This window comes from Sycon ciliatum, chromosome 2 (genome assembly GCF_964019385.1).
Source record: "Sycon ciliatum chromosome 2, ocSycCili1.1, whole genome shotgun sequence".
NCBI lineage: Eukaryota > Metazoa > Porifera > Calcarea > Leucosolenida > Sycettidae > Sycon > Sycon ciliatum.
The window spans coordinates 33,459,826-33,486,755 of NC_088644.1; the positions used below are offsets into that span (position 1 = coordinate 33,459,826).

General features: G+C 47.0%; 2 protein-coding genes across 3 annotated transcripts in view; both read right to left on the bottom strand.

Annotated features, from left to right (window-relative positions):
• Nucleotides 1-193: 193 nt before the first annotated feature.
• LOC135809757 (RNA-binding protein 28-like) lies at nt 194-18,652 on the bottom strand. The gene is made up of 20 exons (XM_065323177.1): nt 18,479-18,652; nt 16,566-16,627; nt 16,140-16,215; nt 15,616-15,711; nt 15,046-15,111; nt 14,182-14,250; nt 11,775-12,030; nt 11,130-11,239; nt 10,532-10,602; nt 10,080-10,144; nt 5,812-5,888; nt 5,353-5,417; nt 4,662-4,720; nt 4,324-4,426; nt 3,865-4,014; nt 3,297-3,371; nt 2,428-2,573; nt 2,183-2,223; nt 1,613-1,743; nt 194-1,418 (listed from the first exon to the last, which is right to left on the bottom strand). The coding sequence occupies exons 1-20, from the start codon at nt 18,507-18,509 to the stop codon at nt 1,302-1,304; spliced, it is 1,866 nt and encodes a 621-aa protein (XP_065179249.1). The 5' UTR covers nt 18,510-18,652; the 3' UTR covers nt 194-1,301.
• Nucleotides 18,653-19,594: 942 nt separating this feature from the next.
• The window catches only part of LOC135809758 (glucokinase regulatory protein-like), a 25,576-nt gene continuing 18,240 nt past the window's right edge, over nt 19,595-26,930 (bottom strand). For both annotated transcript variants that reach the window (XM_065323178.1, XM_065323179.1), the window contains 8 exons: nt 25,368-25,468; nt 23,412-23,559; nt 23,125-23,211; nt 22,823-22,875; nt 22,226-22,347; nt 21,956-22,081; nt 21,172-21,213; nt 19,595-20,338 (listed from right to left, as the gene is read on the bottom strand). In XM_065323178.1, coding sequence (XP_065179250.1) covers nt 20,204-20,338; nt 21,172-21,213; nt 21,956-22,081; nt 22,226-22,347; nt 22,823-22,875; nt 23,125-23,211; nt 23,412-23,559; nt 25,368-25,468 — 814 coding nt within the window. In that variant the 3' untranslated portion in view covers nt 19,595-20,203. The remainder of the gene's footprint in view (nt 20,339-21,171; nt 21,214-21,955; nt 22,082-22,225; nt 22,348-22,822; nt 22,876-23,124; nt 23,212-23,411; nt 23,560-25,367; nt 25,469-26,930) is intronic.

Consider the following 26,930-nt stretch of genomic DNA (forward strand, 5'->3'; position numbering starts at 1 on the left):
TCATCGAATAACAACTACGGCATGTGTCCGTGTACCTGCAACCTACGGTGGAAAAATAAAAATGCAGTACACTATCGCGCGAATAGAACTGCTCTAGAAGCTGGATTTCAAGCACGAGTACACGCACACTGCTCGTTCCTCATCACACCATACGGCTGACAAAGCGAACACAAACAGCGAAGACACACGGAAATGTATCACAATACTATGTGTTCCCCGGCACACCACCAGTCATTGCTATGAGAAGAGCAGCCCATGCATGCCGTCTAAATCCGATAGCAGCGTTAGGAAGGAAGTGCTCTGAGTGAAGTGTTGCAATGTTGGACAATCCAAACATTACATTGTCGACACAAACGGCTCATCCGCATCAGTAGGCACGACAAGCAAGCATCATGACCAAGCATGGGCAAGCTGGAGAGGGGATAGCAGAAAGAGCCAGCATGAACCTGGCTACAACATTGGGCTATATTGGGGGGGGGGGGGGGGAGCAATCCTCAATGTTCACCAGAAGTAAGTTAGACGCACACTGTGCATGCACGCACAGTGCTTCAAAAGGCAGCAGCTGCCTGGGCTGCAGCGGGCTAATTCGAATATGTGCTACAGATCAGAATATCATGTAAAAAAAATGATAAAAAATAATAAACCTCTCAAGGTCATCGCAACATTTTTTTAGCATGTGTGATGACATCTGTAGAAACCATATCTATCGTATGCTGGGCCTTGGCAGAAATCAACAGGGCCCGAAAAGGATACAATAACTTACCAGGAATTGAACAGAGTCCGTCAAAGGCATAATTTCAAGCTCCAAGGCCAAATCCATGCAGTCTCTGACTTCAGTAACGGCACAGTGCATGGCATACTATGACGTCATGCGGCCACTGTACCATTCCGACTGCCTCTGGACACGCTAGCCTCTAAGACAACTCCACGGCAATGAACTAGCACATGATACCAAGATTTCGTCAACCCGGCATCATGAGGATATGGACTTGTAGGCACATGTCCATTATCTCAAGAATGTCGGCTATCGCTGGTAACCAGTGCCCGTGTAGAAATAGCACACTACGTGCACCTGATCTCGATTGCTAGATTGCAGAAACCAGCAGCACTGACTCGGTGACACTGTCCTGCAGTGGCAACAAATAGCTCATTGATCTTAGTGGCAAAAAGGCAGCCGTAATGTCAGCAGTCCAGACTGCTGTTGCGGAAGAATGGTCTTTCTTTCTAGCTGCTGACCAGTACAAACCGCCATGTGGTGCTCCTACGGCTCGAGGACAAAGCGAAGGCCCCGAAAGCTGCTCTCACTGAAACCACTTTGACTGCTGCTTCTCTATGCCTCCCTGAAGGTTCATGCGGTGCTTCTTGATACGTGCTTCCAAAGCAGCATCCTCCTGGTCGGGCTTGTGCCTCCGAGATGTCTGCAGCACAACAACAACAACAACAACAGTATCTCTTACTGGCCACTGGCTATCGTGAGAATAAAGATTTGAAACAGCGCAGCATAAACAAATACAATTAAGCCATAGTAAGCTTGGGAACAAGGCCGGAAGAGTAAATCAAATGTGCATACACAAAATGACGAGAACTGGTCTCGCAACTGCGGAAACTGTACCTTAGGTGCCTTCGCTGCCTTGGCTGTTGCACGATCGCCTGCTGCAGCACCGCCACCACGAGAAGCATGACCCTGTTTGCGTGCAGGCTGCTGCTGGGAAGTAGCCACACGGGCCTGTCCTCCTGCAGGAGCTGAGCAGAGATAACCAACATTAGAGTAGAACAAGTTGGCCACCAATCAGTCACGAACGCCATCATTTCCACCAGCAGACCAGCAGTACACCAGTATCACCAGCAGTACAGCCATGAAACGGGCCCTACAGACATCAGTGTATTGCTCACCAGTTTTTTACAAGCAGTGCGGAGCAGCGCAAGCACCACACTCCAGATAAACTGCACTCTCTCCCATTGCTCTGGAAGACCCAATGGGCTCTGAAGTTCAAGGGTGGCATGCAAGGCATGACGTAGGCAGTAACCAGACTTATTATGATATTGCTTCAAGTTCTAAGTCTTTCAGGTCCATTCAAAGATGCATATGTGTGCATGTGTTCGTGAGTAAATGAGTGTTCGTGCATGGGCGTATGAGCATATGCGTTCGTGTGTATGAGAGCATGCACATCGCAAGCTGTACCTGATGCCGATGCTTCAACCTTGGATTTCTTCTTGTTATTCCTGCCAAGAAGAAAAAGAAACACGTTCACGGGGATGAGCCTGTTGATCGGCTGTATTGACTGTTTCAACTTCAAGTGAGCGAGAGCGTTGTCACAGGGCAGGCCGTTTACAGGACATGTGATACAGTGCGGTATGGCAACACAATGCAACCTGCTCATAAAGGACTCACCGGCAACAAGTGAAATGAAACAACACGAAACTAACCTTGGCTTTCTCTTGCGTTCGCTTTTCTCCCCATCCTTATCTGCTGTGCCATCCTTCGGCTTCTCGAAAGGCTTTCTGGCGAAGGATTGAGGCTGTGAGGAGAATCTGCCTTGCTTCAATCCCCTCCTTCCTGCTCCTTTCTCGCCCTGGAACAGCATGCGCAATGTGAGACGAGTCACAAAAATACCAGTAGTGGGTTAACTTAAGTGCATCATCATGGCTGGGTGGAGAACATAGCAAACAAGAAAAGAAGTTCAAAACGGGTCCCGGTTTGTATAGAGTGATTTCACATCTTAGTCATGTGACTTTTAAATTTGTGTAGAAACTAGAAAGTGACCATGTCATGTGTGGCCAGTGGAACCAACATGGCCGATATCACGTGACCCATAGATGGAGGAGTGGAGTGGAGTGGAGTTGGAACCAACCAACATGGCCGATATCACGTGACCCATAGATGCAGGAGTGGAGTGGAGTTGGAACCAACCAACATGGCCGATATCACGTGACCCATAGATGCAGGAGTGGAGTGGAGTTTGAACCAACCAACATGGCCGATATCACGTGACCCATAGATGCAGGAGTGGAGTGGAGTTGGAACCAACCAACATGGCCCATATCACGTGAGCCATAGATGCAGGAGTGGAGTGGAATTGGAACCAACATGGCTGCCCTGTACGGTCATGTGATAGACGCGAAATCACTCTATTGTCAGCGACTTGCCAAGCATGTCATGTGTGATCAACTGTATGCAGTCAATACCTACTTGGCCTATGAGCACCATCAGCAAACACAACGGACAGTAGACTATGAAATAGGCTGGAGCAGGGCAAATAGTTCCCTGGAAGCACAACTAAGCTACTCGGTCGTACCATTGCTTTCTGCCGCCGCATCTCCTGTTTGTGTAACGCCCGTCTGTCCTCGATGGAGAACTCGACGATCAATCGCTGTGAAATAAATCACACACAAACAAGACCGATCAATACAACGTGGATACGCTCGCTCGACAGAAAGTTTGCACTACAATCTGCGAAATGTGAGAACAACAATGGACAAAAAAAGAACTCCGACGCATTCAACTGTAATCAGGACTTGTCGTTATGACAGTGACTACTGCTCACATAGCACGAGCTTGCTGATACGTATGTATACTTCAGTACATGTCTAAAACAAACCTATAGACAAGCACATGGTGGTCAGAGCACAGTCCAATGTATACACATCCTAGAGAACGGACAATTCTGCCGAGTATGCTCAGGTGCTCCAATAGAAGAATATCAATTGAGAAACGGCTCAGACTGAAAATGAATTCTCCTAAATCATTAGCATGGAGGCATCTGTATTTGAGATGGCCCACTACGGGTGGACCTAGTGTACAAGTCAAGTGGACAGATGATGCAAAGACAGATACTGAGATAGACAGACAGACACTGTAGTCACCTTATCCTTTCCGAATACGTCTGGGTTGTTGTTTGTTGCACGGAGAGCTTCCAGCGCGTCCTCGTGTCGGGCAAACTCTACAAAGCCAAAGCCACGCGGCCGTGCCACTCCTTGGGCATTGACATTCGCAAGATCCCTCATTATACGTGCCTGTCAACGGACAAACGACCACGGAGAACAAACAATAAACATTGGATATAGTTGCCTGGTGATGGTGACTTAGCGTAAAACTCAGCCCCCCCCCCCCCCCCCCCCTCTCTCTCTATTCTGTAGAACAGTGAATAAAGTAAGGTGATGGTATGCCAGATTGCTGAGCACAGCATTTCGAGTAACATGCACAGCATAGTACACAGTGAAGGTTTTAGGAACCGAGAACCACAGAGAGCAGAAAGAGAAGATCAGAGTGAGACAGCTCGACAAGAAGTTCGCGGTGACTGCCAGAACGTAGGGCACTCATACCTTCTTCACTAGAAAAGGCTTGGGACCCTTGCCCATGCACGTAGAAAACACTTTCCCGAGTTCATCGTCCGACACGGCACGCGGAATATTGCGAACACAAAGTCTGCATGAAACAACACACACGAGCGAACGAGAGAACAAGGATAAAAGCTCCACAATTTCTTCCCAGCAAACAACAACAACAAGCATGTGCCTTATAGTGGCATTCACACTGCACCAAACAGACACTTAGCTAGACCAGTACTGCACCAAACAGACACTTGGCTAGACCAGTACTGCACCAAATAGACACTTGGCTAGACCAGTTCTACTGTATTTCGAAACACATCCCCACTTACCTTGTCGGAGAGACGAAGAAGTTGGGATTTTCCAATTTCACCTTCTTCTCCATTTCGGCCTGCCAACAGAGCAGAAAGAGTCCAGAACAAGGTAACAAGTAATCAGGCAATATAGCAAGATGATACCGCCAGAAGAAAAGTAAGTGCATCTAGTTCACTATGAAGCCGAGACCTGAGGTCGGCCGAGTGCACTAGGTCTCGCCATCCTTTTTCTCCTCAATTCTAACCAGACTGGACCCCATGGGCACTTGCATAAAATAAAATTAAAATAAGAAAAGTAAGTTATGCAGCCCCTACTGGTGGTGGTGGTGATGGGGACATACTGGCCAGCCCAACGGAACCGTTAGAAACCGAGGCACCTGCACTAAGACGACATGAGCAACAACACGACTTGAGCTTCTCCTAGTCCCCACAGTTTTCCGAGACATGCAACACATTATGCCAGAAAAACAATTTTCTTATTTAAAAAAAAATTAACCACAGGGGTGGGCACCTTGGTTCTGTGAGCAACCTTGGTGGGTCGATGGTCCACATGTCAAGTCTGCACCCATACACACCATACCCCACCATCGTTAAGGACGGATACAGGAAATAACACCAATCAAGGGATATTGAAGCGTCATTGCAGAAGCAAGACGTACAGCAAGATCTACTGTTTACGCTCATAATGTGCAGTCTGGCCAAACCCTACCTTTCGTCTTTTTGCAAGATCAGGTTTGCTCAAGTCCTTTGCCGCATCTGAGTTCGGGAAGATGACTGAAAAACACACAAGCATGCAAGAAGCACATACAAGAGGAAGCTGTGCTTACATCTCAGAGAGAAGAGACACCGTGCATTTACATTCCGCAATTTCCACGATTATTAGTCGCACCTTTTCGCACTAAATGTCAACACTGAAAAAAGGGTTTTAAAAAACGGTGCAACTTACAATCGAGCATGACCTACTACTTCCGTGGGTAGATTGAAACAATTTGACGGAGACCTGGAAACGGGGGTGCAACTTACAATCCACTCTGACTTACAATCAGGGGAATGATACATAGGTTACAGGTAGAAGAACACTAAATCGTAGCTGCTGCGAATACCGTGGCATGACACCACCATCCCCTTGAAACGGCAGCGCAAACGAAGCACCCCAAATCATGCTCACCTCCCTCCCGAGCCAGGTAAATGTTCCGAGAATCAGCCTTCTCCTTTCTCTCCTCCGCCGGATCTTTCCGCTCGAACCTTGGCACACCACCGAAAAACAGAAGAAGAAGAAGAAAAAAAAAACCCGATAAGGTCATCGAGTCGAGACATGATTGAAACAAGTCAACCAAATATAAAATTGGTAACATATGACCCTCAGTAATGTCGAATAAAGATTCCACTTTAGTACAGTATAGTACCAAAACATGTACTAAAATACACACGGGAAAAGCTATATAAATTTTAAAAGAAAACTAAACGGACGGCATAAACAGAGAGAAAGAGTGACACGGGAGGAGTGAGGAGATCAGCAGCATTGATCCTCTATGGATAACTTGACTATAATAACAGTACAGCCGTCCATCTCTAATCCGCCACTTGTTTATCAGGAACACTTGTTTACCCGGAACCCTTGCGAACCGATGCACTTTCTGACATTACGGGGTTTTTTCGTTCACTTCCTACACCTTAATCCGGCACTTGAATGATTTGTGTAGAGAGGACAGAGTCCATTTGCAACACATTGACAGCAAAAAAGATTGCGGACCGAAAGCCACACCAGCGCGAATCGTTCACCCAAAATCTATGTTGTACAAGAGAGCGAACATATCAAGCTTTGTTCTGAGGCCAGAGTACACAACTATGTTGTCAAGACAGCATATTCCCCAGGTTCCCACACTGGAAAGAGGATTGCTGTGCAGGTACTGCAGTCGTTGGAGGTGGCCGACATCCCTGGCTTGAAAGTCCAGTGTACAGTTCACGACGAGGCAGCTAACATGATGTTGGCCGGCCGCATTCTTGGCAAGGACAATAGCCGGCAGAGTGAGCGGTGTGCTGCTCACAAGCTGCAAACATGCATTCGCCATGGAATAGGTGGAAGAGTGGACCAACCTTTGTCACGGCGTGTAGATGTGTATGCACACAATACTTCACAGTACGTGTAATGCCGACATGCCGTGCCTTCCGGGTGCACATGCACACGCTGCACGCGGCAAGTTGGCAACCATGTACGGACCATGACCATGCCGGACCACATGAACACAGAAAGAAAATGTCTCATTTCTCGTTGGCCGACATAGGAAAAAAGAAACGAGAAATGTAGTTCTTTTTTGTCTTTCTTTTCGCATGACGTAACATTTGCTGCTCGCAAATGCGAGATAGTAGGAGCATGCACTCTGGCTGCGGCATTTTTTCTTCTTGCTTTGCAAGTGTAGGGTATCCTTTCCGTCCAAAACTGTAATCGTTTTCAACTTTCAAGTTCCTTTTCATGAACCATGCCTCCCCGTAGAAGGACCCGTCGTGCTGCGAGCGCAGAGCCCGCACGATTGCAGGACGAGGTACATGTGGCTGCGGTGCGCCTGGAGGAGCAGGCCACCCGCATTAGGCTGCTCGAGGCCCAAATCGAGCTGGAAGGGCCAGGGCGACCCCGGATTCGCCACGCGGCATAGGCCGCAAACGGAGACGCTCTCCGTCATTGTTGTCGTCATCGTCCCCGTCATCATCGAGTAGTAGTTCATCAAGTTCACCAAGCCCCAAGAGATCGTGAGACAAAGAATTAAAGAAATCTAAAATTCCAAGAAGGCTTGCCGTCACCAACATCACTCTCGTGCTCGTACCACCTCAACGGGCCCCAGCAAGTGGAGGAATGTGGCATATGAACATCAACACGTTGTAAACGCCCGGCTCCAGGAGCGCCTGGACAAGGTGCGGACGGCACTGAGGTCGGACCGGCTGAAAAGCGCTACAAAGCACCTGAGAAAAGGTGAGACTATTCTGGACGACAGACAGGAGTGGCTCGCTGTCGCCGATGCCCACGGGGTAGACGTGGCGAATAAGTTTGTGGAAGGGGGGGGGGGGGGATCCTCAGCATCTTATCCTGAATGTGAAGGGTGCTGGTACGAAGATCGTCCGCAGAACGTCACAGAAGAGCAAGCTGCAGAAAGATAAGTGTAACCAAGAGCAGGTTCAGGAATTTCTTGTTCAGCATTTCGACATCCCTTTGTGCAAAGAGGTTGGTCTTGCAGTGAGTACTACTGAACATGCAAGTGCAGGGCACACAGACCAAAGCACCTTTGAAGAGAATGTGGAGAACGTTTTAGCCAAGGAGGCATGTGATTTAGAACACAAATTGAAAACAGTGCAAGAGAGTAATGTACAATTGCAGGAATCAGTGCAGTCGTTGTACAGCCGTCTTCGGAATTTGCGGAAAGTTGTTGGTAGGCGTACAAAACATTGATGAAATGGTAGAGCACGAGGCAACGCTGCTGGAAACAATTGAACAGCTTGATTAGGAAATGGAGAGTATGGCTTCGGAACTGGAACAAAAATCCGTGAAAGCCGAAGAAACTCAACGAAAATTGAAGAACGAACATGACTCTGAACATCAACACGTTGTAAATGCCCGGCTTCAGGAGCGCCTGGACAAGGTGTGGACGGCACTGAGGTCGGACCGGCTGAAAAGCGCTACAAAGCACCTGAGAAAAGGTGAGACTATTCTGGACGACAGACAGGAGTGGCTCGCTGTCGCCGATGCCCACGGGGTAGACGTGGCGAATAAGTTTGTGGAAGGGGGGGGGGGGATCCTCAGCATCTTATCCTGAATGTGAAGGGTGCTGGTGCGAAGATCGTCCGCAGAAAGTCACAGAAGAGCAAGCTGCAGAAAGATAAGTGTAACCAAGAGCAGGTTCAGGAATTTCTTGTTCAGCATTTCGACATCCCTTTGTGCAAAGAGGTTGGTCTTGCAGTGAGTACTACTGAACATGCAAGTGCAGGGCACACAGACCAAAGCACCTTTGAAGAGAATGTGGAGAACGTTTTAGCCAAGGAGGCATGTGATTTAGAACACAAATTGAAAACAGCGCAAGAGAGTAATGTACAATTGCAGGAATCAGTGCAGTCGTTGTACAGCCGTCTTCGGAATTTGCGGAAAGTTGTTGGTAGGCGTACAAAACATTGATGAAATGGTAGAGCACGAGGCAACACTGCTGGAAACAATTGAACAGCTTGATTAGGAAATGGAGAGTATGGCTTCGGAACTGGAACAAAAATCCGTGAAAGCCGAAGAAACTCAACGAAAATTGAAGAACGAACATGACTCTGAACATCAACACGTTATAAATGCCCGGCTCCAGGAGCGCCTGGACAAGGTGTGGACGGCACTGAGGTCGGACCGGCTGAAAAGCGCTACAAAGCACCTGAGAAAAGGTGAGACTATTCTGTAGGCCTACTATTCTGGACGACAGACAGGAGTGGCTCGCTGTCGCCGATGCCCACAGGGTAGATGTGGTGAATAAGTTTGTGGAAGGGGGGGGGGGGGGGGATCCTCAGCATCGTATCCTCCACCGAAAAAAGTAAGAGGCTAAGCACAGCAGTTCAGTCTGCAGCCAGCTTAGTCTGTGGCCATGCAGCGGCCCTTTCGGGGGGAGAGGGGGGGGGGGGGTCATCCCATCCAGGTTCGGCAGGGATGGGGTGGTCATCCCCAAAGCAGCCGCACGAGGGGCTGAGCAGCCACCACAGGAACAGTCATCCTCTGGTCCCAGCGAAGCACCAAGGATGCAACCGGGGAGAAACCCCATCCACCCTGGCACCAAAAGTCTGTTTCCGCTGTGGCGAGCCTGGACATTTCATCAATTTCTGCCAGAAGCCAGCCACTCAGAAATAGCTCTGAGGGCTGTGCAGACGGACTCCCCGCTTGTTTGGAGACTTATCGCTTAATATCACCATAGACATTACTACTGCAGTGTAACATGCATGTTTCAATTCCGGCATCTAACTGTAATATCCGATAAATCACTACATCCGATATAATAATATCGGATATTCGGTATTATACCCAGGGTGATATTCATTCATATGCTTTCCATGCATCCATGCACCGCCCTGCAGTCGACAACTAGGGTGGCGATCGTGCCAATAAACAAATATGTGAACACCCCCTCCCCATATTCCCTTCGGCTTGAGGTGCTCTGTCACTTGTGTGTACGATAGTTCTATTCGAATGAATACTGGGCACTCTATTGAGCCAGAGGACTCTCATTTGTTATACTTGACATACGATATTTTGTTCCAATATCACTTTAATAAGCCGATCATGCCTTACAGCTGGTCATTCTGTAGCCGACGCAGACTGTACTGTGCTGGGCATGTGGGTTCATACACTACCATTGCACAGTGCTCCAAAAGAAGAGAAAACTCCACAACGCCAATCACTACTACCATTATACTACTTACTGAGATGTGTTGTCCCGTGTCACTGCAACGGTCACGTTGAGCTCACGGCCATCCACAGTTATACTCTGCATACAACCACACAATGACACACAGGGTAACTTATAGCAACAATCAGCAACATGTTAAACACACATACACGCACGTACACGCACACATACACACCCACACACCCACACATGGGGACGCATGCATGCACGCACGCCAGAAGGTGGTGATAATCTGCACACATGCACACAACAAACATCAACATTGCCCCCCCCCCCCCCTATTTCTGGAAATCCCATACATGTGATGCTGCCCAACCTTGTACAGGCAAACAATGTACTGTCATTCATGATAGAAACTGACCAAAGTGTTGCAAAACACAGCAGTTGCTATTGCCATACCAAACCCTGCCAGTGGGTGGCTCATAACCCCGTCAGGCATGCAGTACTGCGCACACTTCTCCTTACCTCATGATTATTCACGGCTTCCATGCAGGCGTCAGCGCCTTCCTTGGTCTTGAACTGCACAAACGCCATACCTACACGCACATGCAAACACATACATAAACAGCAACAGTGAGGATCTGACACATCTGTAGTCTTGACACGGTGCGGAGGTCGAATGCCGGTACATGCACCAATGACTATAAGAGCAGCCTGCTGACCGGTAGGTGCCGCAAGGATGAGGACGACAACGACGGTGACTGAAAAAGCACCCTAACAACCGAAGAGCACTAGCAGCAGCAGCAGCGGCACCACCACCACCACCACCACCACCACTACCACCACTACCACCACCAGCAGCAGCACCACCAGCAGCACCACCACCACCAGCAGCACCACCAGCAGCAGCACCATCACCACCAGCAGCAGCACCACCACCACCAGCACCACCACCACCAGCAGCAGCACCACCAGCAGCAGCACCGCCAGCAGCAGCACTGCCAGCAGCAGCATCAGCAGCAGCAGCAGCCCCAGCAGCACCAGCAGCAGCACCAGCAGCAGCAGCACCTGCAGCAGCACCAGCAAGCAAGCACGACATGCGCACCATTCGGAGTTGGCTCACCTCGTGATTCCTCCGTTTCCCGGTCCGTCAGGATCCTAGCGTACTTGACCTCGCCAAATTGAGCAAAACCCTTCTTCACATTGTCGGGCTCGGAGGAAAACGCCACATTGCTGAGTGAATGACATCCATGTGAACCAGGGCACAGCATAGTACAGAAGAAGAAGAGGAAGTACAGTCAAACCTCTTTAGGACGAACACCAAGGGACCGATGGTATTTGTTCGTAATAACGGAAGTTCTTCTTTTCCATATGTTATACCCAGTGAATACACAGTGATTTATCCAATAGAGCTCTGAACACTAGTTCTCCTAAAGCGAAAGTTTGTCTTATCAGTGTTCTTCTCAACGAGGTTTCACTGTAGTTATGTTACACTGGACCTCACAAGGAAGAGGAGGAGTACAAGTAACAAACCGCCGAATGACACTCAGAAGAATAGTAAGAACATGTTTATAGCCTCCTCACCTGTTAAAGGAGTATCTATTCAAGCTACCCCCCCCCCCCCCCCGCACACACACACACAGAAAGAGGGCCCCAGCTGCGGCCCTGAATGACACACGGGAAATATGCTTCTGACACCACTGTGCAAATATTGAGTCACACAGAAAGGGAAGCAGTTGCTGATGAGCTTGCTGGCACACTGGCTTACCGAACAAAAAGCGTCCGCCCTTCGGTAGCATCATTCTCCCACTTCTGCTTCGGACGGTTGTCCTGCTTGCGTTTCTTTCTCTTTTTGCCTATTTCTTCATCTTCATCACTTTCATCATCGCTTTCGTCGTCGTCGTCGTCCTCATCATCATCATCGTCCTCATCGTCATCGTCCTCATCATCGTCCTCATCATCATCCTCATCATCGTCCTCATCGTCATCATCATCGTCATCATCGTCCTCGTCATCTTCGCCATCTGCAATACAGAACACGCATCCACAAAATTCAACGATCCTCTCACCGGGCAACGCAGATATCACACGGCCGTTGTCTTGCACTTAACCCTTTGTGTACGGACTGTACAACTTTCGATCCCCTGGGATCGAAACTTTTCAAATTTTCAATCGATCGTAACTCAGTCATTTCTGGGTTATTTCTAAAACCTAAATTATGTAGGTCGAAGAGAAAACTCCCAGCTGTCCATTGAAACAATCGCAGAAACACTCAGATGTGCGGTTCCAGAGTTACGAAGCTCGAAAGTCAAATCGCGGCAATTGTCGCTCAATAGCCGCGTGCGCAGATTTGAATAAGGGATTTTCCCATCTTTCTGGGCATCCAGTGACGTAGAAACACATTCAAAATGGCAAACGGACTCGTGGCAGATTGTGACATTTTTTTGGAAGTAAAAATTAGTTGTGGCAAGCAAGGAGAGCGAAATGGCTGATACAAGACGACTTCTGTCGGAATATTGCCGTTGCAACTAAGACGCTGGGCTGTAGCGCTGGAGTTATGACCTTCGTGGTGGCAAGTGTGGGCTCAATGTGTTCCTCTTGCGACGAGCTTTCCAGGAAGCTCAAGATTGAAAAAATCGTCAAAAGGAGACCAAAGTTATGACCCGGAGAATTATGGAATTTGAGGCGAGTCGAGATCAAATTCAGTCTGCGTACATTTTTTTCAGTACATAAAGGGTTAACCATCATCAAACTCAGTCCATCATGTCCACAGGACAACAGACATATCCTTGGAACACATGCTATAGTGCATTCCAAAATTCCCGACCTGTGGTTTAAAAAAAACGTTAGGCCAGCATCTATACCACATAAAATGTGTGATCACTTTGTGCATAAAATTCCGAAATTGGGCGTTTGTTATCCAATCGCTTAGAAATGTATATGAGAAAAAATGCGGGAGCTGCCTGAGCAATATCCCGAAGAAATTTCTCAGAAAGCTGAAACCAAATTTGAATTATTCAAAAAAGTTACCCAGTAACCCATTTTTCCATTTTCAAAATAATTGTCTTGCAATGCGAAATGCAACGTACGGGGCGAACACCTGAGTTCACCCCAGACCTTTATGAACCCTCTAGTACCGTATTTCCTTGAACAGCCGCCGCGGCCTGTATTCAAAACTAGCAAAACGGGTGCGGCCCTGAAAAATAGTTGTACGTCACAATGTACATGTAAGTGCTGTATGCGTAGAGTTCACGTACGATATGCACTGTTGAACCTTTGTTGTCCAGCTACACTGTAGGCTAGTGCATCTTCATTTCTTTTCCTGTTGCACTGGAAAGAATATCATGGCGAGGGAGCTTGAGGCTCGACTAGCAAGTTAGTTGCATGTTCAGCAGCAGCAGTCCCTCATGCTGACGAGGATGATGTAGAAGAGCTTCAAGAAGACGTCGACGCTGAAAATTTTGGATGGAATAATAAAAAAAGGACGCGCAAGTTTCTTCTCTCCCGTTTGATTTTTCTTTCTGCGTTCGTTTCTTTCACAGCGTCAGTGTCCACTTTCTCCTAGACAAGTTCTCCTATCTGAGTGCTTGGTTTTGTAGATTTAACAATCCTCCGTGCGTCTTACGTTTCATCCGTTTACTTTGTTCGCGTACCATTTTCTTTTTTGGTGGTCGATAAAATAACTAGTCTTGCTTTTCGTTATGTTGTAAGAGGTCATCATCATGGCGTATTCGATATGTTCCCTTCTTTAGATCGCCTTACAGTCCTTTGTCCGAACCGAGAGCAGCACTAGCTGCATGTGAAGGAGTACGACGTCGTAGCTGAAGGTCATCTCGTAGCTGTGAAATGGCGTATAAAGTTTGAACTGCTCTGCACTTGTATACGAATAACCCTCAGTTCAAAGAAACTGGCGGCGCTTATTCAAGGGCGGCTGGTAATCAAGGGGTGTTCAAGGAAATACGGTACTGATTTTCAAGTGCATTTTCGTTGAATGGCATGAAAAAACACAAAAATCGGAAAATGAGTGAGGGGAGGGGGGGGGGGGGGTCGTGCAAACAGAGTAGGGGTCGCTGCCCGCCCCCCCCCCCCTGGCTTGAACCCTGGTAGTAGTAGGTCCTTTGAATCTAATATGAATCCATTTTAATTGATTTATGCCACAACAGACTACAACTCACCATCCATAGCCTCCTCTTCCTCATCGCTGTTTGCCTCATCTTCAGGTTCGTCATCATCATCAGCCTTCTCTACAAAGCAAAACAAAGGAAGAAAACCCCATCTACATTGAGGATATACTCAAGGCATAACCTCAACATGAGCAGACAACAGATGCATTATTGTAGAGCATTGTACAAACAACAACAAGGGTCTCTGTTATGAGTGGCGAATTTATCAGAGGCAGTAAAGGGAGTAGAGAAGGAGTAAGGAAGATAGATAGGCAAGATGGATGCTCTACTGCCCGAAGAATGCTCAATGTACATGTTACGCAGAGCTTTCCACTCAGTGGAGAACTAGGAAATTGTGTTGCGAGTCTTGCGACTCAAGAGTATCAGGTTAAATCATGATCACCATGCAACTGGCGGCGCAACACAGGCAGCCTGAATAGAAGGGGCAGGAAGGCGAGGAGGGGAGAGTAATAGCACAACCTGTTCATGTTATCAACGTGCTTTTTACGACCTAAGCCCGCCAGCGCTGAATTTCTTCTGATGCACTGTTTGTATCACCTTGTGCCAGAACTGCTGCCCTGTGGGTCCCAGTCCACAGACTTACCGCATGAACATAAAGTTTGCGCAATTGCTTTACCCTCCTCGCTTTGCTCCCCCTAATGTTAGCGCTGCCTATTTTGCACCATCAGCTGCCTGATGATCATGATTTAACGCGGAATTCTGAGTCACAACAGAGCTCCCTCTCTCAACTGTGCACAAAGATTGGTACGTAGATAGATAGATAGACAGATATAGTGTTTGTGTGTGTGAAATAGAGAAAAAGAGAGAGAATGGCAAGAAATACAAGTTGAAGTATAGTGCGTGCACTGCGCCTACTTTGCTTCGGATTAGATTCCAGGAACTTCTCCTTCTGGAGGACAGTGTCAATGGAAACAGGTCGACCTGAGAAAGAAATGGGCAGAGAAAACACCGATACTATTCTCCATGTACAAGTACAATGTAGTTAAACTTGAAATACTGGCCAATGGGTTCAGAATGCAACTCAGAAAGGTACAAGTTGACAATGGTGGGAAGTTTGGTTCGGTTGTTACTAGTACTCAGAGTTTCACGGCACGCGGCCAGCCATCAGACAACGCTCCAACTCAGTAAGGTCGACGGAATATGCGTGCGGATCACCAGAGATCACCAGAGATCACCAGTGTAACAATGGGTTGGATGGAAGTATTGATAGGTGGGCTACCTATACCATACGGTCACAGTGCAGTGCACCGCTCTGTTATTGCTAGAAGTGTTCATGCCTGGACGTGTGAGATTTTCAATGTGCAAGATGCCAGTGGAACTGCTTTTCAAGTGGTTTGTATTATTTATTTGTTGTATGCACAGCGGCTGTAGGGAAACATTGGTGACGAGCAGTATGCTACAACATGGATCCATGGACCAACTAACCCTTGATAGGCTTTCCCGTGAGCGCCTTCATTGCCTTTGCGCTATCGAAGACATTGGTGAACTGCACGAACCCACAGCCAATACGACGGTCCGTGCCTGGAAAAGATCACAAGCACACATGTCAATAAAATGTGCACGCACTCATGAACATTGCCATGTGAAGAAAATGCTGCAGGCTCTACCATAACATCTAAGCCGTGAAGTTTCAGGTTTGCACATGCATCGTTCAGGCTGGCTAGAGCCTGGCTGAAGTTATATCCACTATCGAAAGAGTTTCCGTGAGGATGTGCTCAACAATTCCGTACCAGTAAAGGGAGCAGCTCTACCAGGCCATTCCTTATGTTTGACCTATAATTAAAACACTTACTCGAAGTACTATCAGACTCTATCAAGCCCTGTCAAGCTCTACTAGCTCTACGAATGGCGGGGTTACACAAGCCTGAAAAATTCGAAAAACCAAACGAGCCCGTGGAAAAATCCTCGCAAACAGTTTTAGCACATACAGCACACAAGTCGGTAATCACCTGGCTTTAGCGGAATATTGACTTCCACGACTTCGCCATAGGGGGAAAAGGTAGCCTTCAGTTCATCTTCTGAACACTAAACGAGTATCACAACAAGAAACCAGAGCACAACAAACACAAGAACATGGATCTTTTTTATCATCCAATGCCGTAGACAGCAAGCTGTTTCAGCCATCTAGCTATGATCATGATGAGCTTCAGGTCACAACCAACCCACTCAGAGCCAAATATATTTCAGCGCAAAAGAACCGGGGGACAGCCGCAGAAAAGCGGCCCAGGATTCACTTCTTCAGTCCACATTTCCACATCTGCCACCAACACTCAACACACCATGCACATCTAGCTGACTAGTGTCCAGCAAGTACAAGATGATGGGGCATACAAGTCCAGCACATTTCCTCACGGCCTCACAGCAGACAGGCTTACCTTGAAACTGAGATTGCGAATAATGAGCCTCGACTTCTTCAAGGCCCGCTGCTTGGACTTGTCTGCACAGATGAATGTACAAAGCAGATCATTATACAATGTCATTGCGCGTTGCCAGCGGTACATTAGGGAGTTGGTACAAAAACCATGGTGAGGTCTTAGGGAGGTGCAATAGTACAATGCTGTGGCAGAGCTACATGTACTCTCCCCATCTTTGCAAGGATGCGCTCACATACCAGGTAAATCTGAAGGTACAGGTGCTTTGGAAAAGTGGGGCACGTTGCTAAATTTTCTTTTGCCGCGGTAAAGAACTCCTTTCTCGGAGGCAAAGAGGGTCAGAAACGGGAAATGAATTCAAGCTGTAAATTTTTGAAGTTAGGCCATCCAGAATTAATTCGTTGTTTCGGGTCACCCGACCGACTGTCTTTTTTCACCCGACCGCAAAATGTTTTTTTTTATAGTGCATGCAAATGTACAGACAACACTATGTACACACGCGACCCTAATAATAGCAGTCCAGATATCGACCTCAGAAGCAGCCATGGCTAGCCAAATGACAGGATGCAGCGCTTGGTGACGACGTTGTCTTCTATCTCCGATCCGCAATCGGTCCTGAAACAGCATCAGCTCCGCCACCTTGTCGCTATTTACAGAAGTTTTCAAGATGAGAGCTGCTCGTCAGACTCGTTTGCCAGCGAGGCCAAGATCTGGTCCCGGAGGGGGCCTGGATCTGATGGGACAATGACTGCGCTGGATTGTCTACACTACAGTCAGATTTGATAGACTGGCTAGATGGACAAAAGCTATTCGATGTACATGTATGCACATGGACGTAAACCAAAATTAAATTAAATAAAAAATAAACCCGACCGACCGACCCTGGTACAGATGAGTGAAGTGACCCGAAACAACGAATTAATTATAGGTGGCCTTAGCATTACCAAACACTGCATCTCAGCCCTTTATCGGTGCATCTTGACTCACAGAGAAAGCTGTGTCAGAGAGCTTCCTCAAACTGACCCCTTTTTTTAAGAAGGCTTTCCATTTGAACATGCGCATGCTTTTCCTGTCAAATATGCCCTTTACTTTCCTGCACCCACTACACTACATGCCATGTGAGTGCACCCTAACTGGTACACGGTCAGTGGTGCAAAGCAGTCCAAGGACGGAATCCATCTCTGCCTGGCAAGCTACCTGCATTCCGATGAATGTACATGTGAACCAGTGATGTATGTACATGTGAACCAGTGATGTGTGTACACGTCAACCAGGGAGTGGTAGCATCTAGGGAGACTACACGGTCAACTGAAACACACAGCAATGTGGGCTTTGCTCCTGGGCGACCCGTTTCCAGTCAGCTGCCCTTGGGGCAAGGCCAATGTAAGCGCGCTCGCATATGGCACTGCTGGTCGGGGCTTCCAGCCTCACAGGTGTTCATTAGGAGAGGCTGTCTGGCTATGCCAAACGTTCACCCACAGCCAATAACAGCATATTATTAAATAGTACTCGCTTGCCATTACATGGAGTTTGGTTTTTAATTTCTATATCGCTGACTAGTTATGGAAACTATTATACTACTTCCATTCCACTTTCCTGTGCTGTCCACTAAGTACTCATCTATGAAAACGATCTAACAACTTTGGAGGAAGACACATTGGGACAAATGCTCCCCTTTCGTATACACAATTACTACAAGCGAAATTCTCGCTGAAGACAATCGTTCGATAAGTTCACTGTCCAAGAAACGGACCCGCGCGGCAGTAAGCTACGCATACAGGTACAAATCATGGCACACATGGGCATTATAGTTATGCAACGGAAGGATAGCATGTAACATCAGGAGAGTAACTGTTAGCATGAAACGTGGAAGAATGTGCAAGGGGAAGCAGAAAATTCCACCCAATAGTACGCACCTGATGTGGGTTCGAGCCGGCCTTTCGCCATCGTTATCCAATCCTCCCTCGGATATCACCAACTCACAATGCTCCAGCCTTTGGAAGGCTGATATTTGACTATGAACACTTCGTCACCTGCACTGCAAAAACTGTGCTACAAACTACTTGCTTCAGGCCCAAACTCAAACTGACTTCAAATGTTTAGAAATCGTGTTGAGGCTGAGCCATGGCAAAAAAATTATTGAACTCAGATCAAACTCTGCTCTTTGTTGACGCCATTTTCGTTTCCCCTGGAGACCTGCATGTATCTGACGTCGAAGTCGAACCCCTGCTTTGCACGTGCACGGCATGCGACCGTTCGACGAAAGCCTGTGTACGTGTATGCCACAGTATGGAAGGAGCTTTAGGGCGAAATATCAAGAGTACATTCTTATCAAGAGTACTATAGTCTAGTATAACTCCCTGGGGGGGGGGGGGGGGGGGGGGGTATATACTCTTGTTATTATTATTATTATGGGGGTTATGTACTATGTACGGTTATGTACTCTTGGAAATATGTATGGCATCATTGGCATTATGGTGGCGTGGGCGCGCACGGCGTGTGCTTGTGTGTGTATGAGTACGGGTGCACAAAACAGACGGAATACACAACATAGCACAGTGACTGCACAAGTATGCACTGTCCACCCTGAGCCTTGCATTGCTCAATGTGTAGAAATACACAGGCGTCACAGGCACACGAGTTTCACGACCATCAGGCATCGCCTAAAGATCGGCTTATTGTGAAACTCAGAGTTACGAATAAAACTGTTCGCCGTCCACTGTGTAACACAATTGCTGTCTGATTTCAAAGTAAGAAATCTTGGAGAGTAAAAGCCGGAGAGAAGAAGTACATTATGATAACCATGTACTCTTGCCGGTAGTGGTAGATTATTCCCACATAATTACGCTCTCTCACAGTTTACCAGAGCTGTGCTTCCAAGTACTAGTATCAAAATTGGTGATCAGAAGAAAGATAGTAGAAAACTAGACCGAGCAAAACACAAGTACCAGCTTGCTCTTGCTCGACGGCGACAACAGAGGGGGGGGGGGGGATGTTAATCATGCTATGCATAAATGAAACCGCGGTCGGCATCAATGAAAATTAGCAATTATAAATATATCAATATGCAGATCAATGCCATTTGCTACTCTTCAGCCTAAAATCAAATTTGGAAATACTGTCATAAATAGGCCGCGGAGACTCTAAATAAACAAACAACAACAAGCATACCGTCCTTGACGCAATCTGCTTTGAAAATTTTAAAAATAGGCTTGCTTCATGTAAGAAAAACTACAAGTGTCTCTGATCACACCCGAATGGCATACCATCAAAATGAGAGAGAAAAATGCTATGAAAAAGAGAAAAGCGGGGGAGGATGGAAGCAAACCCCACGCACAGTCTTAACATTTCGGAATGAATGAGCGGCAGTAAAACTGAGAAACCATGGGCGATGAACCTTCCCATGCCCCTTCCCCACTCTTATCCCATTATATTATGCCGCGTGACACTGCACATCTGATCAGCGGTGGATTATTGTAAAATATAATAATAAAATCAGACCATCAGATCCTACACAAAACCCATCAATATTGAAGGTCTTGTAGATGGTAGATCTAGTTAAAACTAAGTAGTGACATAGCACTACACACTCTCGGGCCAGGCACAAGACCAACCAACCTAAGCATGAGTCAAGTACAATACTACTGCCTGCTAAATGCAGTCAAACTCTGCCGCAAGCTACCAGCTGTAGATAGGCATTCGAGGGCATCAGCAACATTCTGCGTGTCTGGGCCTCGGTACTTCTCAGTGGTCAGGAGAATGGCCAGCGGAACAACCTGAAAAAGAAAATAAATAAAGAAGGGCACAGAAGTTACCGTGTTGATTTGACACAGTCTCGCAGCTTATTGCTCCAAAGCACAACAGAACACCTGCCAAAATGCAAGTGAAAACGTTCATCCCTTTTTAACTAGTCAGCGCCAAAACCTTGCATCTAGATGCCTCACGGGTATGGTGAGCATGCCTCTTTATCATCCATTCAACAATTTTGCATCATTCTTTCAAATTTAGCTAAACTACTTATTTGTACGACTTGCCATACATGTATGCCAACTCTCGTACATTGAACGTCTGGCCTTTTGCTGCCAATCTAGTAGTAGTATATTTGGGATTTGGGGCACTGCTGATGTTACTGCTTGGAGATAAATAATCACGCTACATGAAGAGCTATTATCCGAGCATAAAACCACCCTTCTATCCACCCGTTTCTACTCATTAATTAAGCTATCTGAAACGGAACAGGAGTCACTGAGCTGAGAACTATGATCAACTTGATTGTGGATGACATACTGGTTGACTACCTGGTTGGTCACTACATGTATACTGATTACAGGGTGCATGACACATACTGTAATGTCGCGTATTAAAGCCAGGCTTATTAGTATAGTTATTACTGTAGAAGCCGATGTCAGGGCCAGGCTTCTATTCACACCAGGCTTCTATTCAAACCAGGTTCATCTACGCGTGTCAACACAAAACGAGGCTGTGCCGACAGTGTATCTTGAAAATGAGGCTTGTTTTCAAAAACGGCTTCGGTATGAGACAGGCTTCAATACAAGACACTACGGTACATAATTCGTGTACAGCAGGGAATATAATCAGGTTTACTCACCATGGGCAAATGCCTGGCTGCCAGGATGTGCTCTGATATGAGCTACACAATCAATCATTCAAAACATACGGAGGGAAACGAAAAACGAATTATTTCAAGAAGTTGGTTGCTCCAACGAGGAGCACACGCTTCTTGCCGAACTTGACACTTGACTGACCCACGACTGACGTGCTCCTGGTGTGCTCCGGATGGCAGTCGTGAGTCAGTCAAGTGTCAAGTTCGGCAAGAAGCGTGTGCTCCTCGTTGGAGCAACCAACTTCATGACATTACCGCCGAAGTCGCAACTTCTAAGTTCGAATTATTTCAAGTAGGAAATATTCAACTACTTCAGTACTCTCTAGTCTCAGAAATTTTAGGAGCTCAATATTTTCGGTATGAGGGCAAAAGGCCAGGTTAGGTGAACGGAAATGTTAGGTACAGAGAAGCAGTTCCCTATTGGATTATGTGTGTTAGTGTTTGTTCGGTGTATTGAAAGTTTAGTCATGAAACAGATGCACCGAAAGTACCGAACATAACAGTATACCGAAAATTTGTGAAATTACAGTATTAGCTAAAGCAGTTCTACCCTTGTTAGTATGACATCGGTTACAAGACACACCTCAATAGCAGACAACGATCAAAACCCCCTGATGCCTGAAACGAGTTCATTACGACTGATCAAAGCCCTCCCATGTCCCATTACTGAAAAAGTAAAATTATTCAAATCAAAGTGGAACCAATCATTGTCTCTAACAGGTGGAACATGCTAAGCTGATCCAACTGATCAATTCCAAATCAATCTCACCTTTGACTGTACTACTGCCAGCGCATCAGGTTGACTGCGATAGATGGAGCGGTGCAGAGTGGCAAACGCCTCTTCATCGCTTGCTGACGTCATCTCCTTGACGATGGACGCCGCCCGATAGTAGAGCTGCAACAAACAGAGAAATGAGATGTTTGCACAGAAGGCTCAGCGCACAGCGGCGTACCGCGAAGAGCCGCAGTGAAGCTTGCACATATAGTGAGATGAAAGATGATGGGGAAGTACAGGTGAAAGTTGTTTCAGGCACCATACCTTATTATTGGAGACGGACACATTGATCATCGTATTGCCGAGCACTCTTCCTCTTTTGATGTTTGCGCCGGTTGAGATGGCATTCAGCACCAGCTTCATGGCAAACTGCTCCAAGACGTGGCCTACAGCAGAGCAACATTGTCAAGTGAATCGATTTAGCTGAGCGAACAATATCTTGAACACCGCATAACACTGTTCAAGCTTACAAAGATTTTCACCATTGCAAAGTGAATTGGTTCAGACGAGTGACTAGATGTAAAATCCTTCAAAGATTTTCCAACACCACTAAGTGAGTTGAGGGAATACACCACAGACTCACAAAGCGTACATGCTGGCGGTGAAGTCAGCTTAGATGTGTGATTGATATTCAGAATAACGATATCACGTAGAGACTCTGATCTGGTGCTGGCAGCCTTAGGTGTGATAGTACTGTTTCTAAACTCTTGAAGTACAAACATGGGGCTACTCCGAGATTCAATGAAGAACTCACATGGGCGAAATACAGTACATACGTGTTTTTGTATTTTGTGTTTCAGACATAACTTCACATAAGCATAGGTTTAGTCACAGTTCCCTCTTTTGTTTCGATAAACTCACGGAATTTTGATGAGTCTGGAAACTGCAAGGCGATGGGTACCCGCAAGCACTCCCTAGAAGTAAAAACATTGAGAAACACAGCGATACAGCCCACATGAAAGCAGACCCCCACACGAATGCACACGCACGCGCGCACACACACACATACACACACACACACACACACACACACACACACACACACACAATGTTCGCACTCGACGTCCGACGTATACAGAGTTGACAAAAGAGTACGGCTCCCTGAAACCTAAAACCCTAGTAAAAGAACATGTCAAAGCAAGCTTGGAGAGGGGGAGACTTACCTGTCACATTGATCTGTTACAGTTGGGCTAGCACTTGATGACGCTGAGACTGTGACATGGGCAAGCCGTGCTTGTGACTTCATCACACTGTGATAAGAGAAGATACAGACACACGCACACACACGCGTGCATGCAAACACACACACACACACACACACACGCACGCGCGCGCACACATGCACACACGGTGGGAGAGTATTGTGTGTGCACTGCGTGCGTTTGTACCTTCCTCCTCTAAGCAGTGTGGCCGTGTTTGGCCGGTATCATCATAAACCTTGTACACTTACATGCTCCAGATGTGCTGCATGGGCTTGGTCAGTGTACTGGCGTTACTTAGCAACACGACAGTGTCACGCTCGCTGAGACGTGCTGCAATGTCCTCATTGAAGTGATCAATTGACATACGAAATGCTCGCCCAGTGGATGATAGGTCACCTGCAGAACAGGGTAAGGAACATAGCAGCAGTGACAAGAGCAGCAACAACACAGTAAACAATGGCGGTAGTAGCAACGACAGCAGCAGCTGCAGCAGCAACAGCAACAGCAGCAGCAATTTAATGAATAAATGCACATGTTGTTGTTGTTTGGCTTTATTTAGAGTGGAGTTCCAAAACAGGCCTAAACCTAATGACAATGGTCCCACTGATAATAAGAGAAAAGAAAAATATATAAAAATAAGCGGACAAACAGAACCGAGAAGAAGATAGTTTGATAACTAATATGAGCACGGCAGCCGGGGAAAAAAAGTCACAAGCACGGCAACCGGGAAGAAAGGAGTGAGTGAGTGAGTGAGTGAGTGAGTGAGTGAGTGAGTGAGAGAGAGAGAGAGAGAGAGAGAGAGAGAGAGAGAGAGAGAGAGAGAGAGAGAGAGAGAGAGAGAGAGAGAGAGAGAGAGAGAGAGAGAGAGAGAGAGAGAGAGAGAGAGAGAGAGAGAGAGAGAGAGAGAGAGAGAGAGAGAGAGAGAGAGAGAGAGAGAGAGAGAGAGAGAGAGAGAGAGAGAGAGAGAGAGAGAGAGAGAGAGAGAGAGAGAGAGAGAGAGAGAGAGAGAGAGAGAGAGAGAGAGAGAGAGAGAGAGAGAGAGAGAGAGAGAGAGGTAGTGAAGCAGATGAGTTCATCCTAGTTGACGGTACTGCCTAACAGAAAGGCCAGGCTTAGCGATTTGAAAGTGGAGCGCTTTCTTTCGAGGCGTGCTGTGTCTGGGAGCTGGTTCCACAGGATAGCTCCAGCATGGCTAATGCGCTTAGCTGAGGATGCAGTGGGGGAACACAGGAATGATGAGTAACTTGCTGCTCCCTCCTCGTGTTCGGAGAGAGGGACTACGGGTGAAAAAGCTTGCAAACAGAGTACTTGAAAATTTGTTCAGGCAGCGCCAAATGAATACAAGAATGTGCATGTGGGTGTATATGCTGAGGGTATGGGCATTCATGCGTTCAAGTAAGGGAGCCGTGTGAGTGCGAGGGGCTGCACATTTGGTTTGAATGAGCACACGGCTATGGTTTATGAGCACTACTTGTGGTATTCAGTTTCATTCTGTGTACATCGGTTTTTGCAGATAAACTAATTCAAAATCTAACAATTTAAAAAGAGAAGAAACACATGAGAACGAGTTATGCAGCAACTATCCACGACTGTAATGAGATGATAAACGGTCAGAAAGTGCGATAATAGGGCACAAAACTCAGTTCTCATGTGTTTCTTCTGTTTTTAACATTTTATTACTGGCTCAGTATCTGAGTCTAACAATTTACTTTAAAATTCGTTAAATCGCAAGATCTCCTAAACTGGTTTTACAGCATTAGCCGGGTTAGCCTGGTTACAAAGTACCCTAGATACCGTACTCGCGAGATTAGAGCCCTCTCTTGAATAGTGCACTATCTCAAATAGTGCCCCAGTCTCTATCAGAGCCAGTGAAAATATAGCCCGGTCTTGAATAGTGCCCCCCCCCCCCCCCTCTCTCCGGGCTTGTAACCTAGCGCATGTGCAAGTTCGGTGTTTTTTTCACTATACAGTGAACTTTTAAGGCTCAACTTTGCTTTGCTTTCTTTATTTTTAGGCTGGATGACGTAAAGGTACCAGCATTGAAAAAAGAGTGCCCTCTTGAGAGAAGAGTGCCCTCTTAAAAAATACCCCATCTGTGATGGACAATGAGTAATACCCCATCTGTGATGGATATTGAGTAGACTACTTGTAAGTGCTTTCCCCTTCCCTCCATGGCATACAGTACAGTCAGAGTTCTACTGTACCTTGTTCGTTGGCACAAATGGCCCAGCCATCCTCCACAAATCCACGAACTTCATCCGCAGATGTGCCAAAGGTGTCCACCATCTCGGATGCATCGATAAGTCTGGAAGCCCACAAGTAAAAAAAAGAAGAAAAAAAGATTAAACTCGGGTGGTGAGCCTATAGTAATAATTATGTAAAGAGAAAAGGACCTATAAGATACCAATTATGACTAACAGTCTCACAGTCCTGTCAGTTTTGTGCCTTGTTGTCGCAATGTCTGACTGTATATTATCGCGTTGCCTCGGTCGACTGTTAACGTTAGTCATAACTCGTATCTTATGCATGTAGGTCCTTTCCTCTTTACATAAAAAAAAGATTACATGGCACAAGTACAGTGACAGTCAGTGACCTTACACTGGGTTCACACACACACACACACACACACACACACACACACACACACACACACACACACACACACACACACACACACACACACACACACACACACACACACACACACACACACACACACACACACACACACACACACACACACACACACACACACACACACACACACACACACACACACACACACACACACACACACACACACACACACACACACACACACACACACACACACACACACACACACACACACACACACACACACACACACACACACACACACACACACACACACACACACACACACACACACACACACACACACACACACACACACACACACACACACACACACACACACACACACACACACACACACACACACACACACACACACACACACACACACACACACACACACACACACACACACACACACACACACACACACACACACACACACACACACACACACACACACACACACACACACACACACACACACACACACACACACACACACACACACACACACACACACACACACACACACACACACACACACACACACACACACACACACACACACACACACACACACACACACACACACACACACACACACACACACACACACACACACACACACACACACACACACACACACACACACACACACACACACACACACACACACACACACACACACACACACACACACACACACACACACACACACACACACACACACACACACACACACACACACACACACACACACACACACACACACACACACACACACACACACACACACACACACACACACACACACACACACACACACACACACACACACACACACACACACACACACACACACACACACACACACACACACACACACACACACACACACACACACACACACACACACACACACACACACACACACACACACACACACACACACACACACACACACACACACACACACACACACACACACACACACACACACACACACACACACACACACACACACACACACACACACACACACACACACACACACACACACACACACACACACACACACACACACACACACACACACACACACACACACACACACACACACACACACACACACACACACACACACACAC

Bases quoted from the DNA above. Each gene is read 5' to 3' on its own strand.
- LOC135809757 (XM_065323177.1), bottom strand. From the start codon at position 18,509: ATGGCGAAAGGCCGGCTCGAACCCACATCAG. The intron at 10,145-10,531 runs GTAAGGAGAAGT...GGTTGTATGCAG, and splicing joins AAGCCGTGAATAATCATGAG to AGTATAACTGTGGATGGCCG. The intron at 2,574-3,296 runs GTACGACCGAGT...ATGCTGTTCCAG, and splicing joins TGCGGCGGCAGAAAGCAATG to GGCGAGAAAGGAGCAGGAAG.